The 16,158-nt window shown below is 37.7% G+C and overlaps 1 protein-coding gene across 1 annotated transcript in view; it reads left to right on the top strand.

The window, feature by feature from the left end:
• LOC103511599 (potassium voltage-gated channel protein Shab-like) overlaps positions 1-15,132 on the top strand; it is a gene marked incomplete at its 3' end in the record, with an annotated part of 19,984 nt that extends 4,852 nt beyond the window's left edge. Inside the window, exon 3 of the mRNA XM_026825319.1 lies at positions 14,221-15,132. Within this exon, the coding sequence (XP_026681120.1) occupies positions 14,221-15,132 (912 nt within the window). The remainder of the gene's footprint in view (positions 1-14,220) is intronic.
• Between the last annotated feature and the right edge of the window lie 1,026 nt (positions 15,133-16,158).

The following is a 16,158-nucleotide window of genomic DNA, read 5'->3' on the forward strand; positions in this document are numbered from 1 at the left end:
GCTTGTTTGTGCTTTGTAACTACTTATACTCATCCATGCAAAGACCGTTTTTATTATGATTTACCAAAATGTTCAAAGAAAAACCCGTGAGACCGGTAGCGCGAACGAGAGTGCTTTTGGAGTCATCGTGGCACTGCAAATTGAGATAGTTGTTTTCCCTCCTTTGGTAAGCCAGGCTCTTTGGCCAAAAAAACGGATGGTTAACGCCAGGCCCAAACTACTCAGAATAAGAGTTTCATTAAGGCGGAGGCGGCCGTGTGATAAGATCTGACGTAATTTTTACTATTATTATTAATTATTTACGTAAAATAGAAGTCCACCTCAGGGTTGTGTACGTTGGCGTTAACTTTTTTGTTTGCGGGGTGGGGGAGTTAAAAAAAAAAAAAAAAAAAAAAAAAAAAAAAAAAAAAAAAAACTCATGAATAATTCAAAAGCCATCGACGAAAAAACAACATTGACCTGTTTTTCAATTTCCGATATATAAGGGAAGGGGATATTAGAGTATTGAGGAGGGGTTGGGGGTTTCGTAACTTTCAGGTCTACCTATAGCGAAGTGTATAATCTACCTACCTCTTACCTAAGTGTCAGGGCCGTACCCAGAATTTTGTCAGGGGAGGATGTTGGACGCTCCATATTTTAGGAGTCTGGCCTACAGTAAAAGAAAGAATGAAGCCTCGACCCCCCCTAAATACGGCCTTAAAAAATTTCCTCGTGGTTAAAAAGGTCCAATTTGAAAACGGAATTCTGGGGAAATTTCCTGTTGGTGGAAAAAAGAAAAAAGAAGAAAGGGGGGGGGGGGGGGGGGGGGGGAAATTTCCGTGGGGGGGAAAAAAGAAAAAAGAAGAAAGGGGGGGGGGGGAGGGAGGAAAAAACCTTTGAAGTGTTTTTTGATTAAGTAGGGTAATATTGACTCTATATTACCTTGAAAGCTTGAAACTATGTCTCTATTTGTTCAATTTTACTTGCGCCGAGCGCATGCCTATGTACATGGGTTGCTCCATACGGCTTTTAACATGAAATGAATTACCTCTGTCTTTAATGTAAAACCGTTGTTTCACCGCACCGGCCTTTTTATTTCCTAGCAGTGAATAACTACTACTCTAGACTCGTGTGGTCTGTGTCGTAGCATGCCCATCAGATGGATGCAATAAGAGACACAAGATTCCCCATTTAAGAGAGATTTTGCAGAAATCTAGACCTATTTCGAGTTATGATCAAAGTTGAAAAGACCGATAGATCATGAAACTCCATTTCGTGTTTCGTGTTAATTATAGGCCGGCGCGGCGGCGCGGCGCTTCGAACTCTTGACGTTCGGACCTCCCAGCACGCTTGATTTGACATACCGAAGCACTGGCAACCTGCTAGTCATTTTCTACTTTATTCTAATTTTTTCCCATTTCCCCCTCAGATCCAAAGCCACAAGCCGCCGAGTCTACTTAAACGTGGGCGGCGTAAAGCACGAGGTGCTCTGGGAAACACTAGACCGGCTGCCTCACACGCGCCTGGGCAAATTGAGAGAATGCAACACGCACGACGCGTTGCGTCAAATATGCGACGATTATTCGCTGCGAGACAACGAGTACTTCTTTGATCGTCATCCGAGGTCGTTCAGCTCTATTCTTAATTTTTATAGGACAGGTGAGTTATTAACCCTACCATGCGCAGAGTGCCAGATCTGGCACAAATTAAAATTGGCCATTTTTTTTTTTTTTTTTCACACACAAAAAGCCCAATCTGAGGCTTAGGTGTAGGGGGCTAGACAGCCCTTAAGGATGTGTTAAGCTTCTACGAACCTTCGAGGAAAGTCGTGTGATGTTAACACCAGATTTTTCTCTCGCCGCAGGCAAGCTTCATCTGGTGGACGAGATGTGCGTTCTCTCGTTCTCCGACGACCTGGAGTATTGGGGTGTGGACGAGCTTTATCTCGAGTCGTGCTGCCAACACAAGTACCATCAGCGCAAAGAGCACGTCTTCGAGGAGATGCGCAAAGAGGCGGAATCTTTGCGCCAAAGGGATGAAGAGGAATTTGGCGAGGGGCAGTGCGCGCAATATCAGAAGTTTGTTTGGGACCTGCTCGAGAAACCGAATACTAGTATTGCCGCAAGGGTAAGTGATTGTGATTGGTGGATTTCATTATAAAGTACCTATTAATTACCTACCTTCTAGATTTTCGTAAGAATTACTAAAAAATACATAGGAAACATACTCGTAGGTTATGATTGGTTGATGTAATTTTAAGTACCTATACCTTAGGTTCTGGGAAGAATTAGCCAACAGGCATATTAGAGTAATGACTGTAATGAGTACCTAGTACCTATGTGCTACAGATGAAATATGTAGGTTTAGATATTTTAGATGAAACATGAAAGTCATAGAGTAGGTTTAGCTGGAACTTTTTTTTTTAGGTTTAGGAAAGTAGCAAAGTATGTACCTAGCAACATTTTTGTTTGTTTTATAGAAATAGAATAATTTGTCGAGAAGTAAGTGGGTAATAGAAAATAGAAATGTCCTAAGGAACGAGTGGAAATACCTACTGAAGGAATAAAAGTCTATAATCTACATGTGCAAATAGATTTGATATCATACCTACCTATCCCATTTTTTTTTTCTTTCATGACAGGATTCAATGAGGTACTCCAAATTTATTTTCAAAAGATCTACTACCTACTTACCTTAGAAAACAAAAAGGCTTGTAATTTAAGAGTCAAACAAACAATATGTAGGTACCTAGGTACTCAGACGAAAAGAAATTCACGAAAAAAAAGAAAAGAAAAAAAAAAAAAAAAAAAAAAAAAACGGCTAAACAAGCTCAGACAAGGTCGGCGTTTTTTCATCAGCCTCTCAGTTAGCCCTAGAGTGGTTTCCAAATTTCCACTCAGAGGTCTCTCTTTCAGAAAACCATTCAACCGGGCGGGCGCATGCAGCAGGAAGGGGAGGGAGGAAGAGATCAGGAGAGGTAATTTTTGTTTTTAACCTCAATTTCAAAAGGTAAAAATCAAAGAGGAAAAATTGAGTCAGGAAAATACGGCCTAACCCTTTACAGCGGGGTCATTCACAATCGTGACCCCTCAATACAGAATTCCCTCGTCTCAACATTCCCTACGCCTCTGCTCGTTTTTAATTAAAACAAGATCCGGCGATTAAAAATGTCTGACAAAACACACCAACTAATATAACCGAATTAAAACCTTAAAACGAGGGTGATTAAAAAATAACAAGTTTAAAAAATCCCCTCTCTTGTTCAAAAAGTTTTTACGTCAAAGTTAAACGTGTACAGGTAAGTACCGCCTACACTAAATGTCAGGGCCGTTTTGGGGGGCCAACAGGACCCGCCCCCCCTGTTCGAAATACATTGAAGGTAAAAAAGTGGAGCATCCTTCCCGGTGCAAAATTTTTGGACTCCTGCCCCACCCTCCTCCCCCGAGAAAATCCTGAATATGGGCCTGCTGAATGTAAAAACAACCGATTAACTCTCTCTCTCTCTCTCTCTCTCTCTCTCTCTCTCTCTCTTTCTCTCTCACTCTTTCTCTCTCTTTGTATTTTAATTTGAGATCTTATATAGAGGTAATTACCTATATCAAGGTATTTTTAAATTAAAGCCTAACATTCTTTCATAACTAATTATATATTTTGTCAAAGGCGGTCTAAGGTTGTTTTCTTTTCTTTAATTTTCTTTTCTTCTTCTTCTTCTCCTCCTCCTCTTCCTGCTTTTATTCATCATCTCTTTAATCTTCCTCACGCTGCGCTCATTTTCTTAGTTCAAACCCCCAGAAAAAAAACAGGAAATCTTTTTTTTTCTAATTTAGAGGAAAATCCACGCGACCTAGCAAAATACGAGAAAAAAATATATGAAATACAAGGATCCACTTTCACATAATTTTACACGGGGTGTTTTTTTGGATGGTTTCCAAAGGAAAAAAAAGAAGAAGAAGAGAGAGGAGAAGAAGACGAAGAAGGAGCAGAAGAAGAAGGAGGAGGAGAAGGGGGAGAAGAAGAAGAAGGAAGACGAGGAGAAGGAGAAGAAGACGACGAAGGAGAAGGAGGAGGAAGAGAAGGAGCAGAAGAAGAAGAAGGAAAAGTAGGAGAAGAAGAAGAAGGAGGAGTAGGAGAAGAAGAAGAAGAGGGAGGATGAGGAGAAGAAGAAGAAGGAGGAGGAGGAGGAGAAGAAGAAGGAGGAGAAGAGGGAGGATGAGGAGGAGAAGAAGAAGAAGGAGGAGGAGAAGAAGAAGAAAAAAGGGAAAAGAAAATAAAAATTTCGAGTGACAATAAAAGGCAAATAAACTGAAGAACGACGGTAGAACAAACAGCGAGAATTTAATAAGACAGGAAAAATGAGAAGGATACCTTTCCAACTCTGAGGAATGTGAAGTTTGTGGAGGAGGTGAAAGAAAACGTGGATGAGATACAATAGATAGATGGAAGTGGAGAGGAGATATCCAGATGGAAATATGGGATGTAGAGTTGTAGAGGGAAAGTCTGGCTGGAGGGCTTTAAACAGGGAGCCTGTAATTTTTTGTAAACCAAACGTCATCGTCAGTTTGATGAAAAAATTTAAAAGTCTGTGTCTCCTAAGGTAGATGTACATGGGGACTTTTGGGCAAACACCAAAGGTCAATGAACTCACAGAAATGAGAAATTACACCTACCTACATAATATGTATATTATACAATGCAACTATACATCGCATGTCTGTACCAAAAGCTCGTCTAGTCTAGAGGGGAATGTAGGTACCTAAAGTTACCTAATACAGGTACCTAACTAATAATTATTTTATTTTATAACCATTTTTATGAAAGCTTAAACGAATCTTAGGAACATGGGTACCTAACTAATAACAATAATTTCATTTTATAGCCATTTTTATGAAAACTTAAAAGAATCTTAGGAACATAGGTAATTATTGATCATTTCAACCTCGATCATTTCAACTAGCCCCGGTCCCAATTAGTTGAAATAATCGAGGATCTACCGTACATATCTACATAGTACGTACATAGTCAGCTCCCATGGCGTAGTGGTCACTGCACTCGCCTTGCACGCGGGAGACCCGGGTTCAATTCCCGGCGGGGTCAAGAAATTTTTACGGATCTAGGTATTTTTGGATTTCATCGGCATGGGAAAATATTTCCTAAAAGAAAATTTGAAATTTTTCATTCTTTTAGGAAGAAGAAAATATATTTCACACATTTCCATCTTTTATGGCTCCTGCCAACTTCTTTAATACGAGGAGGAGGAGGAGGAGAAGAAGAAGAAGAAGAAGAAGAAGAAGAAGAAGAAGAAGAAGAAGAAGAAGAAGAAGAAGATCTAGTTTTTTTTTTTTTCTTTTTTTTTACGGGATTTAAATCCCATTTCTAAGTCAAAAGACTGAATAGAATGACTTACCTTGTGTCAGCTTGGTGGCGCCATACAGCGGGGTTCCGTCGACAGAGACGTCGCAGTTGTCTATCGGGTAGAGCGTGACGGACCCCTGTTCATTCTCTAGATAGCAGTGCACAGGTTCGACTCCCTTTCCCTTAACAACGATGTCACTAGCTGTAGTACTACCCAGGGACTGACGACCTGAGAAAAGAAAACATTTACAGTGGTTAGATGTAGTTATCAAAAATACAATGAAAGACCTTAAGGCGCGCTGTTGCGTCCACACATAGTGGACGGCCGTCGATCAGTGTGAATTTATTGTGAATCGATGTCCATCGACGGCCGGTTGACTTATCTTTGGACACACCTCATTTACGAATACGACTAGAGAGTGAAGAGTCCTTTTATTTTAGCAGTAAGCTACTACTATTATGGAGCTCAAATTCTCAATGATGATGAAATTACAAACCTCGCCTGGGATTGAACATACGCCCTTCTGATTACCAGGCGAGCGTCTTGACCACTACCTCACCAGTTTCATCTGATGGTCGATGGATTTGAAAAATCCCCTTGGACATTTTGACGAAGTCGAAGGCTTGTGCAATGTCCATAGGGTCCTTTGGTGTATTTGTTGGGTAGGTAACTTACAAAGGAATTTTATTTTCAGACATATTGAAGTTTGATAAGCATTTGATTGAGTCGTAGCCAGCCTAGTTAGCTTAGTTGGTAGTGCGTCTGCCTTGTAAGCGCTAGGCCGCGGGTTCGATTCCCGCCCGGGGCGGATTTTATCCTGATGGGATAATGTTCGTTCTCGGAATGGCTGGCTTTCTCCTATCCTGTCTTCCTTCTCTCTTCGATTTCGGGACGATAAGACCATAGCAGTTACAGTTCCCTCTGTCAAACCTCTTTTTAAAAAAATCATCTCCACATAACTCCTACATCCCATATTATTTCTTATCTGATCTGGCCTTATCGTTCCGAAATCGAAGAGAGAAGGAAGACAGGATAGGAGAAATACAGCCGTTCCGAGAATCCTTATAAGTTTTCTATTCTTTTTCTTAGACTGACAAAGGAAAAGCCAACGATGCAAATAAATTATAGTTAAGTAGGTATTTTATAGAATACCCAAATCTCTCTTTATTCTATTATTTGGCATTAACCTTCTGGATGATTTCCAAGAAACGAGCACATTTATTACTATTATTCCAGCTCTCCTACCGAAAATTACCACCGCATAAAATTACCTACCACTAAAATTTCAGTAGGGGTTTCCAACGGGAAGATATAGAGCGAGAAGAACGCTACAAGGACAGAAGATGGTAGAGAGGCTTTTAAAACGACCCGTCAGATGAGATGGAACGATACTAGATATGTTGATGATGAATTGATGACTGAAATTTCAGAGGAAATCCAAAATTACCTACCTATAATCTGTCAGCCAAGTTAGCTTGGAATCTGGCTCCTGTAAGCGCTAGGTCGCGGGGTGAACTTTATCCTCCCAAAGTCTAGGATCTTATGTTGATGATGAATTGATGACTGAAATTTCAGAGGAAATCCAAAATTACTTATAATCTGTCAGCCAAGTTAGCTTGGAATCTGGCTCCTGTAAGCGCTAGGTCGCGGGGTGAACTTTATCCTCCCAAAGTCTAGGATCTAAACTTTTCTAAACAGACAAGGTGTGCTTTCTCCTATCTTGTCCTCTCATTCTTTCTTCAGTATGATAAGATCTCAGCTGTTATGGAACGTATCTACTCACTCAGCATTTGCCGATGGGCATGATTAATTTGTTGTTTCGAATTTAACAAATGGAAATGGAATGGTGGGAACGCATCATTAGAGTTCCCTCTATAGAGGGTTTGATAGATCAAACCTTCAAACCTCTTGAAAAAGAAGGAAAAAAAAAAAAAAAAAAAAACTGGTGATACCTTCCCCCTCTCTCTACCTTTCCTTCCTTCTCTCTTCCTCTCCTTCCTTTAGTTCTCTTTTCCCAATTTTGGAAACCTCCACCCCTCCACAGAATTATGGCTCCAATAACAATATAATATTTTACTATTATTCTCGCCCCCTTCAAAATGCTTAATTTTGTTGTTCTTATCCCCCCCCTCTCTCTCTCTCTCTTTTGAGAGTAAAAAAAGTCCAACTAGGTCCACATTTTTTTTTTTGGAAACCTCCAACCCCCTCCACAGAATTAATGGCTCCATAACAATATAAATATTTTAACCTATTTATTCTCGCCCCCTCTTCAAAATGCTTAATTTTGTTGTTCTTATCCCCCCCCCTCTCTCTCTCTCTTCTTTTGTAGGAAAAAAAAAAGCCACCAGGTCCCCATTTTTTTTTTTTTTTTTTTTTTTTTTTTTTTTGATAGGAGGCCTTTTTTATTTTTATACTATAGTTTTTTTTATTTCAGTCCGTTTTTTTTTTAATCTACCTAGGTTCCCAAAATAATTTTGAGCTGAAGGGCTTTTTTCCATTTTAATTTTATTTTTAAAAAATATATGTTTTTAAATTTAAATATATGTTTAAAATTTTGGCAGATTATTATAATTATTTGAATTTTTTGGCCCGATTTTTTTTTATTTGTTATTGATTGTGGGGGATATGTCCTTGCCTTTAGGTGAGTGAATTTTTTCTGCTGGGTTTCGTTTTCTTTGGGAATATTGTTTTATTGTTCGTTCTTCACACCTTTATTCTTCAACAATACCATCTTGAGAGAGAGAGAGAGAGAGAGAGAGAGAGAGAGAGAGCGAGCGAGAGAAAGAGAAATGAGATAGGGAGAAAGAGAGAGAGGGCGAGAGAGATAGAGAGAGCGAGAGAGAGAAATGAGATAGGGAGAAAGAGAGAGAGGGAGAGAGAGAGAAATGAGATAGTGAGAAAGAGAAAGACACATGAGAGAGAGAGAGAGAGAGAGAGAGAGAGAGAGAGAGAGAGAGAGAGAGAGAGAGAGAGAGAGAGAGAGAGAGAACATCTGGTGTACATTTCTCTCCTACGCTACGTGGGTGGCTACGTCTTTTTCTCAATTCAGTTAATGTACATAGACTACATAGGTGTATCAAGAGGCCATAAAATTCAAATCAGCTAAAAAGCGAAGAATCCGAAAAAATGAGACGAGTATAATAAGAAAGAAGTAGGTAGGAGAAGAAGATGAAATTTAAACAAGAAGGAGGAGGAAGAGGAGGAGGAAGGAGGAGGACGAGGAGGAGGAGGAGGAGGAGGAGGAGGAGGAGGAGAAGAACACTACGACGAAAATGAAGAAGATAATAAAGAAAAACAAGAATAAGAAAGAAACAAGGAACGCCTATGTACGTAATAAAACACAGGAATAGATGAAGACCTTGAAGGGTAATTGAATACGTAAGAAGGGATGAGAATAAAATAATAAAATCTCCTCCTCTTCCTCCTCCATGTACCTATTTTGTGTATTTATGTACAATAAAAATAAAATAAATCTAAATCTAAATACGAGTAGGAATACATACACACAGAGGTTGCGAAATATTGCGACAACACACACTACACACAGAATTTGAATATTGAGTGGCTCTCAAAATTGAAAAACAAAAAAAAAAAAAAAAAAAAAAAAAAAAGGTAATGAAGAAAATAAAAATGCATGTCTCTATTTATTCGAAATGATAGACAGTGAATGAATGAATGAATGAATGAATGAATAGAACCAATAAATTTCCTGTAGGTAGGTATTGCCATTCGTAACGGGACCTTTAGGATTTTAGGAACTTGTCAACTAGCAAATTGGAAATATTATAGTATACTAGTATAGTATAACCTATAACCGTTTTATTTCCAATAATAGGAAACATATAGGTAGTTTAAAAAAGCTCTATTTTCTATCACCGAAATCTTCATATTCCACCTGTAGAAAGTTAGATAGATAGTAATTGTACCTACATAATTATAGTTGCACGTAGATCAAACATAACGAGTAATTTAGAAATGTTAGAATTAATAATTATTAGGTTCATTTTATTTTACATATTTGTTTTAATTTTATACCTAGGTGTTTTTTTTTTCTTCTTTTTTTTTAGATTCTTGATATTTTCATTATTCATTATTGTTGATAAACACGAATGAGTATTGCTCGAATTTACTTTAATGACCTTGAATTTATTTTAATTATAGGTAGGTATTTATTTATTTTCTTTGAGTTGTGATTTTCAAATGTCAAATGGTGTGATCATCTATTATTCTATTTCAATAGAGTGATTATTTTATTAGAGAGATTTGATATTTTTATGGCGTGATTTTCAATCGCACTGATTTCAGTTTTATTTATTTATTTTTTTTTTTCAATGTCTTAAAATTTACACAGTTTGAGTGTTTGAAAAATTTGTTTATAAAAAAAATTGATTCCTTTTTGTATTATTATTATTATATTTCTCCACGTTTGAAAGTCACTGTTCAAATCTATATTTTGTCATGGTCATAGACTTGCTATGAAATTTATTTAAAAAATTTCACAACTTACCTATGTCAAATTTATTCCAAAATTTTCGCTATCTGTGAAAACATCAACCTTCGAATACCATTTGCAACTTTTTTTTATTTTTTTTTTTTATTTATTTGCGAGTCTATGAAAAGGGCAACAAAACTAAACCTTTTCTTCTGTATTATACAATGTATGTACTTTTCCCAATTTTGAAATGACTTGATTTTGCTTTCTACCTAACCTAACCATCTCTTCTTTTTGAGTGCCATTTTGTTTTTAGTGATCAAGACGCTTTCTTGGAATGGAGTACCTTGTTTTTGGCCGACGCAAAACTAATTTCGCAAAACAAACGCTTCTTTTCTCTCATCGACGTACCCACATGGCTGTTAAATTTTTCCAGCAACATTGAAAAAATATTCGTAGTCAAGTAAAATTCAGCAAAATTATTTGATAAAACTCTCTATTCTAAAGTCTAAATCGTTGTATGTAAATGATAGTATAAAGTAATGCCGGGTCCATAAAGTAGTTTAAATTTCGTTTAATAAACTCTTGAATGAAGCAATCTGATTGGTTGATTTCAAAAAAATCAGCCAATCAGAAGATTTCTTAGTTCAAGAGTTTAACTTAAACGAAGTTTAAACTCACTTTTTGGACCCGACCATTAGTTGTTGTGATAATTGATGGTGGATTTCAGTAGCGACTTAATGAGAGATTTCACTAATGGGAGAATATTCAATGATTCAAAGAGGAGTTTTTAATAATCCAAACAGGAGTTTTTAAAATCCTCCTTTTTGGATAGTTAAAAACTTATTTTTGGATTATTAAAAATTCTCCCATTAGTGGAATCTCTCTTTAAATCATAGGCGAAATCCACCATAAGGCTTATTTGGATACCGCATCAGTATTGATGTTGATGGAATGATAATAATTGGAATAGGTAGATATTTGGTGACGATCGTGCTGTCACAAACTTATCAGGGTTAGTGGATGACCCAGTGGACAATTCAGTGGATTGCACTCTGGGTCATCCACTAAATGATATACAGGGTGGTCTCTTTAAAATTTCAACGATAAAAAAAAGAAAAAAATCTTTACAATAATTCAGCTCAAGGTCGAAAAAAGTTTGTTAGGTTTTACCGGGAAAACCCAGGTTTACGTGCTCTTTAAGCTTATACCGTAACATGGAGTCAAAAAACAGGTTTGTCTTCGTAACATATCTATGCATTACATTAAAATAAGGGGTATGTTTGAAGAAAAGTTTCGAAAACAATAGTAGGTACCTAATTAATTAGAAAATAATTTAAAATATCCGACCCATAACACCCTGTATATTATCAGCTTAGTTTCGTTTTTAATTAGTCTTTCCCATTTCCTAATTAATACCTATCCTTGTTCTAATTGAATCCGCTGAAAAAACCTGGATGTAAGAAGAAAAAGCCAGTGTTTTTCTTAAAAAAAAAAAAAAAAAATCCTCTCGTTTTGAAGCAGTGAGACGAAAGTGCCTCTTGAGAGATAGACGAGAAATTTGTCAAAGACAACTGAAACGTTTAAAGACAATCAAAATTTGGTTTGAGAAGAACATCTCATTGTTTCAAGCTGAATCACTTTTGGGAGTACTTGGCTTTCGTTTTTTACATTTAGTTTTTTTTTAGGGATCTCACTACTTTTTCCTATCTTCTTATCCCCAAAGTATACGAAAGTAGTATTTTCGAAGTAGATAAATACTTAAGCCAGCCACTCACTATCAGGTAGACCTGACAGACGGACCTGATCAGGTGTACCTGTCAGGTCTACCTGATAGTGAGTGGCTGGCCTTGGAGGAAAAAGAGTGCGTCTTTGAGTTTCGAACTTGGCTGGCGATCTACTGCACTCAATTACACATTGGATGTCATCTGGGTGGCTGGCTACTGGAACGACAAATTGTCAATCCTACATTAGTGTCTTTTTCATTTGCTAATCCCCTGTTTCCCTTTTCTCAAATTAATTTTCCTTTTTTTTCTCTAACCCTTCTTCTTCTCATACTCCTCCTCTTCTTCATTCTCCTTCTCCTCCTTCTTCTTCTCTTCCTTCTTCTTCGTTTCCTCCTTCTTCTTTTTCTTCTCCAAACTTCCTCTCTTCGAATGGAATTAAAAACAAAACGAAAAAGTTCGTTTCCTAAAAGCTGTTTACGCCATCGAAACTTTTTTCAAGTGTTTTCCCCTCAATTTCGTCTGAACTTTGGAACATTCATTTCTTTTCTTGTATAGGTTTTGTGTGTTTTCAGTTTTCTTTTCGAATGAAAAAATATTAATTGTTTTGAATGTTGTTGCAAGAAGGGAAGAAAGTAACCTTTGATTTTCTCATTTTTGTCAGTCTTCTATGACAAGTTCTTTTTATTTGAGACTCTAAGTTAGTTGGAACATTTTTGTTGTTTTTCCAATTTTCTCATTTAGTCTGGTGTTTTTTTTTTTTGAAATTTCCAGAAGATCAGGTATCTTTAGCAATTGCATTGCTTACCTATTCCTCTTCCTTTATTGGTATTCGTATCTAAAGGTGTTTTGTATTACATACCTCCTTTTTCCGAATTTGCCCTTTTTATTTAGTCTAATTTTGGCTTTTGAAACTCTTCTTCGTGCTCTTTGTCCCATTTTCTTTTCTCATTATTTCCCACCTCTCCTCACATTCCGAGAGATAGGTGCTTCTTCTTCCTCTTGTTGTTCTTGTTCTCCTACTCCTTCTTCTCCTTCTCTTTTTTCATTGGTATTCTCTCTTTACTGTTCTTCACTTCTTTCTTGTTTCTCTCCTATTTCAATTCTTTGTCTTTTAGTTCTTCATACTATTTGGTCCGGAACAAAATTCAATTCCCTCGAGAACATTATTTGTAATGTTTGCAAGAAACAATATGTGTGTGGGGGGGACGAAAGGAAAGTTTATTTTATTGACAAAGTAAACATCAACATTTTTGGAGCACATTTTTTCCGTCTTTTGCTCTTGGAATTTTCCCATTTATGAATATGGAAGGGCATGTTTTTATAAGGTTTTCGCTATCTGCTTCAAATGCTTTCATCAATTCGTCTAGAAAATTTTCAACTGTTAGGGCCAATATTATGAGCATGTACTCACATATTGACATAAGGTAAGTTTTGTTCAAACAACTTGGCCATATTGGAATTTCCATCCATGTTATTAAATTTTGCTTGAAATTTATCATAAAAAAAACAATGTCCTAAAAAAAGCTTCTCATCTGAATATTTTTTCTCAAAAGTGGGCGATATTTGTTTTTCTCTGAGTTATTATTTTCGGCAAAATCCACTAGATTTTGGGTTTTTTGACATTCGCAATCCGATCTATTTGCGTAACTATACAACTTCCTTTGGGAAGACATACTCCTACTTTTACAGACCACGAAAATCCTCGACTAATTTTCGAGTAATCCTACGATATTTGGCATGACGATCTTTTATCCTTTTTGGGTAAATGGATAATCTGCTTTTGCTCAGTTCAAACATTTCTTCCATGAGACCATCATGAATCCGGAATGGATACTTATAATATAAACCTGTACATTTTACGTACTTGTACGAGAATAACACAAATTTTGAAGTAAGCATTGGAAAGAACGGAATATCTTTTGTTAATCAATTCAAAATGTTTAAATTAAGTATTATTTTCGCCTTTTTCAGCTCTTGCTTTGATTGTAAAACCTTTTTAGCTTTCAGCATGTGCTCAAAAACTCAAATTTTCTAAGAATGTATCTATCTATATTGCACACTGCCGAATTTTAAAAAAAAAATTTGATGCTCAAATAGTTTTCATATTTTCTCTAGCCTTTTCCTTTATCTCACATTTATCGCTTTTCCTTTCCAATTTTCTATCACCATTGGCTTCCAATCGAATCTTTTCTTTCGTTGACACAGGCAAAGCTTTTGATCGAGTTGGCTTGGTCTGCGCAATTCGCATTGATTAATCTTGTTGTCGTAGATGTATTTTTCTGTACAATGGTTGTTGAAAATAGGGTTATTTTATGTTTAGTTTCAGATAAATCAATAGATATATTGGAGTAATTAGAAATTCGATATGTAGGGACCCTATTACGTCCTTTATTTATTTCAGCCCTCTATTTCGATCAAAATTTCAATGAATTTATTTACCTCCTCCATAAAAATATCAATATTAGGTATGGTAGGAAAAATCTTCCGAAAACTTTGATCATATTAGACTATGTCCCAGATTGTCCCAGTTCTTTGTTGGACTGCTGTTAACTTCCAAGTAGGTCTTTCTTCGCTGGTTTTACAGTCTTCGTAGAGAGGGAAGTTGGCGATTGAATTATCCCAACTAAAATAGTCAGTCCTTCCCTTTACCGATGTTTCCCCCAAGGACGTTCGCTGCCACCTTGTCCAACGTTTCCACCACGTCCGTTTCTCTTCTCCCCCTGTTTCAGATCATAGCGATCATTTCCATTATGTTCATAGTTCTCTCCACCGTAGCCCTCACTCTCAACACCATTCCGTCCCTGCAACACAAAGACAAAGCGGGCAACCCGATAGACAACCCGAAGCTGGCCATCGTGGAGGCCGTGTGCATCACGTGGTTCAGCGTTGAGTATTTGCTGAGGCTGGGAGCTTCGCCCGAGAAGTGGAAGTTCTTCAAGGGTGGTCTCAACGTGATTGATCTCCTGGCGATTATGCCCTACTATATCTCTCTGTTCCTGTTAGAGTCTAACAGTACGAGTAACGAGCAGGAGGTGCAGACACGCACAGATCAGTTCCAGGACGTACGGCGTGTCGTGCAAGTGTTTCGCATCATGCGTATCCTGAGGATACTCAAGCTCGCGCGGCACAGCACCGGTCTGCAGTCACTCGGCTTCACCCTGAGGAATAGTTACAAGGAGCTAGGCCTCCTCATGTTATTCCTCGCCATGGGGGTGCTCATATTCAGCTCCCTCGCGTACTTCGCGGAGAAAGACGAACACGATACGAAGTTCGTGAGCATTCCGGAGACCTTCTGGTGGGCCGGGATCACCATGACGACCGTTGGCTACGGAGACATCTGCCCGACGACACCGCTAGGCAAGATGATAGGGAGTGTGTGTTGCGTTTGTGGCGTACTGGTCATTGCCCTACCTATTCCGATTATTGTCAATAATTTTGCTGAATTTTATAAGAATCAAATGCGTCGAGAGAAAGCGTTGAAGCGACGGGAGGCGATGGAGAGGGCGAAAAGAGAAGGATCTATCGTGTCGTTCCATCATGTCAACCTCAGGGATGCGTTCGCCAAGTCCATGGACCTGATTGATGTCATTGTGGACACCGGTGAGTACGAATGGGTTAAGGTTGAAACACACTACCATCACGTCACGTCACGTGAACTCATGTGGAGTTAGAAAGATGTAGTTCAAAGTTTTCCCACAATAGGTACTGTAGCTAATCTTGTTTATAACAGTCACAGTACTCTCACGTCACACGAGCAACATTATGGAAAAACTTTGAAGTTTATGACTACCCATGAGTTCACTTGAATTGACGCGATGATAGTGTGTTTCTACCTTAGAGCTCTTTATGCCGCCAGCATAATATCAATATTTTTGTCAATACTATTGAAAATATCGCCATTGACAAAAGTATTGATGGTCCGTGTCAAAATATTGATCGAACACATATTTCCTACATTTTTTTTTTAATACCAATAGAAATATTGATAGTGTGTGGGCCGCTTAACACACCGTCTGTCAGTGTGTGTACTCCACCGTCCCCCTCCCAAGCTGACGAGATGAGGAGTGTGGGTGTGAACCTTGAGAGCGCGGCCTGATTCTTCCACCTCCACGGTCTTTCCCGCCATCTGAAATGAGAACGAAGAAATTTCATTTTATTTCATTTCGAAGAATTTATTCATGAAAGAAAATCATTGTACCTACCTAGAAAGAGGTCAATTTTCTTGGGGAACAATATCGAAAAGGTGAACTTTTTTGAGTAAGGTGGGTACAATTACAAGGTCTGAACAATTATGTACTGAGCTTTTATTTCGAACACGTATTAGAACACTACCGAATATCCTTCAAAAAATAGATACGTATTTCTGGCAACTGACACAGTTCCCTAATGATATAGATTCTTGTTAAAGTCAAAGTAAGAAATTTCACTATCACTATCAGATAACAGGTAGAATATATCGGTCAGATTGAATGACGTATATTTGAATTTTAAAAACAGGTAGAATATATCGGTCAGATTGAATGACGTATATTTGAATTTTAAAACCAATATCAAGACACACAATCCAGCTCAAATAAACTCAGAATATACTTGTAGGTTTTATTGTTCCATCAATATCTTGAAGGTTTTATTATTATTTCATCAATGACAATGTTTTGTAGGTTTTA

This window comes from Diaphorina citri, unplaced genomic scaffold, assembly GCF_000475195.1.
Source record: "Diaphorina citri unplaced genomic scaffold, Diaci psyllid genome assembly version 1.1 scaffold730, whole genome shotgun sequence".
Classification (NCBI taxonomy): domain Eukaryota; kingdom Metazoa; phylum Arthropoda; class Insecta; order Hemiptera; family Psyllidae; genus Diaphorina; species Diaphorina citri.